Here is a 1,843-nt window from a genome sequence, read left to right as displayed (position 1 = left end):
GGCGGCGCGTGCGAAGCGCGCGTGCGTAACAGACATGCATCGAATGAGTTTGGTACAAGTGCTGGTACGTGACTCACTGGAGGGTAGAGGAAGACCTTGGGGCAGCAGGCGCAGGCGTGCAGGTGCAGCGCGCGCGCGTGCGGCGGCGTGCGAGCGCGCGTGCGTGTGTAACAGACATGCATCGAATGAGTTTGGTACAAGTGCTGGTACGTGACTCACTGGAGGGTAGAGGAAGACCTTGGGGCAGCAGGCGCAGGCGTGCAGGTGCAGCGCGCGCGCGTGCGGCAGCGCGATGCGAGCACGCGTGCGTGGGTACCAGACATGCATCGAATGAGTTTGGTACAAGTGCTGGTACGTGACTCACTGGAGGGGTAGAGGAAGACCTTGGGGCAGCAGGCGCAGGCGTGCAGGTGCAGCGCGCGCGCGTGCGGCGGCGCGTGCGAGCGCGCGTGCGTGTGTATCAGACATGCATCGAATGAGTTTGGTACAAGTGCTGGTACGTGACTCACTGGAGGGGTAGAGGAAGACCTTGGGGCAGCAGGCGCAGGCGTGCAGGTGCAGCGCTCGCGCGTGCGGCGGCGCGATGCGAGCGCGTGCGTGTGTAACAGACATGCATCGAATGAGTTTGGTACAAGTGCTGGTACGTGACTCACTGGAGGGTAGAGGAAGACCTTGGGGCAGCAGGCGCAGGCGTGCAGGTGCAGCGCGCGCGTGCGGCGGCGCGTGCGAACGCGTGCGTGCGTGTAACAGACATGCATCGAATGAGTTTGGTACTAGTGCTGGTACGTGACTCACTGGAGGGGTAGAGGGGGACCGTGGGGCAGCGGGCGCGGGCGTGGGGGTGCAGCGCGCGGGCGTGCGGCGGCGCGCGTGCGACGCGCGTGCGTGTGTAGCAGACATGCATCGAATGAGTTTGGTACAAGTGCTGGTACGTGACTCACTGGAGGGGTAGAGGAAGACCTTGGGGCAGCAGGCGCAGGCGTGCAGGTGCAGCGCGCGCGCGTGCGGCGGCGCGTGCGAGCGCGCGTGCGTGTGCATCAGCCATGCATCGAATGAGTTTGGTACAAGTGCTGGTACGTGACTCACTGGAGGGGTAGAGGAAGACCTTGGGGCAGCAGGCGCAGGCGTGCAGGTGCAGCGCGCGCGCGCGTGCGGCGGCGCGTGCGAGCGCGCGTGCGTGTGTAGCAGACATGCATCGAATGAGTTTGGTACAAGTGCTGGTACGTGACTCACTGGAGGGGTAGAGGAAGACAGCAGGGCAGCAGGCGCAGGCGTGCAGGTGCAGCGCGCGCGCGTGCGGCGGCGCGATGCGAGCGCGCGTGCGTGTGTAACAGACATGCATCGAATGAGTTTGGTACAAGTGCTGGTACGTGACTCACTGGAGGGTAGAGGAAGACCTTGGGGCAGCAGGCGCAGGCGTGCAGGTGCAGCGCGCGCGCGTGCGGCGGCGCGTGCAAACGCGCGTGCGTGTGTAGCAGACATGCATCGAATGAGTTTGGTACAAGTGCTGGTACGTGACTCACTGGATGGTAGAGGAAGACCTTGGGGCAGCAGGCGCAGGCGTGCAGGTGCAGCGCGCGCGCGTGCGGCAGCGCGATGCGAGCGCGCGTGCGTGTGTAGCAGACATGCATCGAATGAGTTTGGTACAAGTGCTGGTACGTGACTCACTGGAGGGGTAGAGGAAGACCTTGGGGCAGCAGGCGCAGGCGTGCAGGTGCAGCGCGCGCGCGCGTGCGGCGCGTGCGTGTGTAGCAGACATGCATCGAATGAGTTTGGTACAAGTGCTGGTACGTGACTCACTGGAGGGTAGAGGACCTTGGGGCAGCAGGCGCAGGCGTGCAGG

The 1,843-nt window shown here is 64.6% G+C and overlaps 1 protein-coding gene across 1 annotated transcript in view; it reads right to left on the bottom strand.

Annotated features, from left to right (window-relative positions):
- Nucleotides 1-1,796: 1,796 nt before the first annotated feature.
- LOC115448143 overlaps nucleotides 1,797-1,843 on the bottom strand; it is a 10,817-nt gene continuing 10,770 nt past the window's right edge. Inside the window, exon 8 of the mRNA XM_037440782.1 lies at nucleotides 1,797-1,815. Coding sequence (XP_037296679.1) covers nucleotides 1,797-1,815 — 19 coding nt within the window. The remainder of the gene's footprint in view (nucleotides 1,816-1,843) is intronic.

The sequence above is a fragment of the Manduca sexta genome, chromosome 20, assembly GCF_014839805.1.
Source record: "Manduca sexta isolate Smith_Timp_Sample1 chromosome 20, JHU_Msex_v1.0, whole genome shotgun sequence".
Lineage (NCBI taxonomy): Eukaryota > Metazoa > Arthropoda > Insecta > Lepidoptera > Sphingidae > Manduca > Manduca sexta.
The sequence above is the reverse complement of the archived record's forward strand: the minus strand, read 5'-3'. Positions and strand labels throughout refer to the sequence as shown.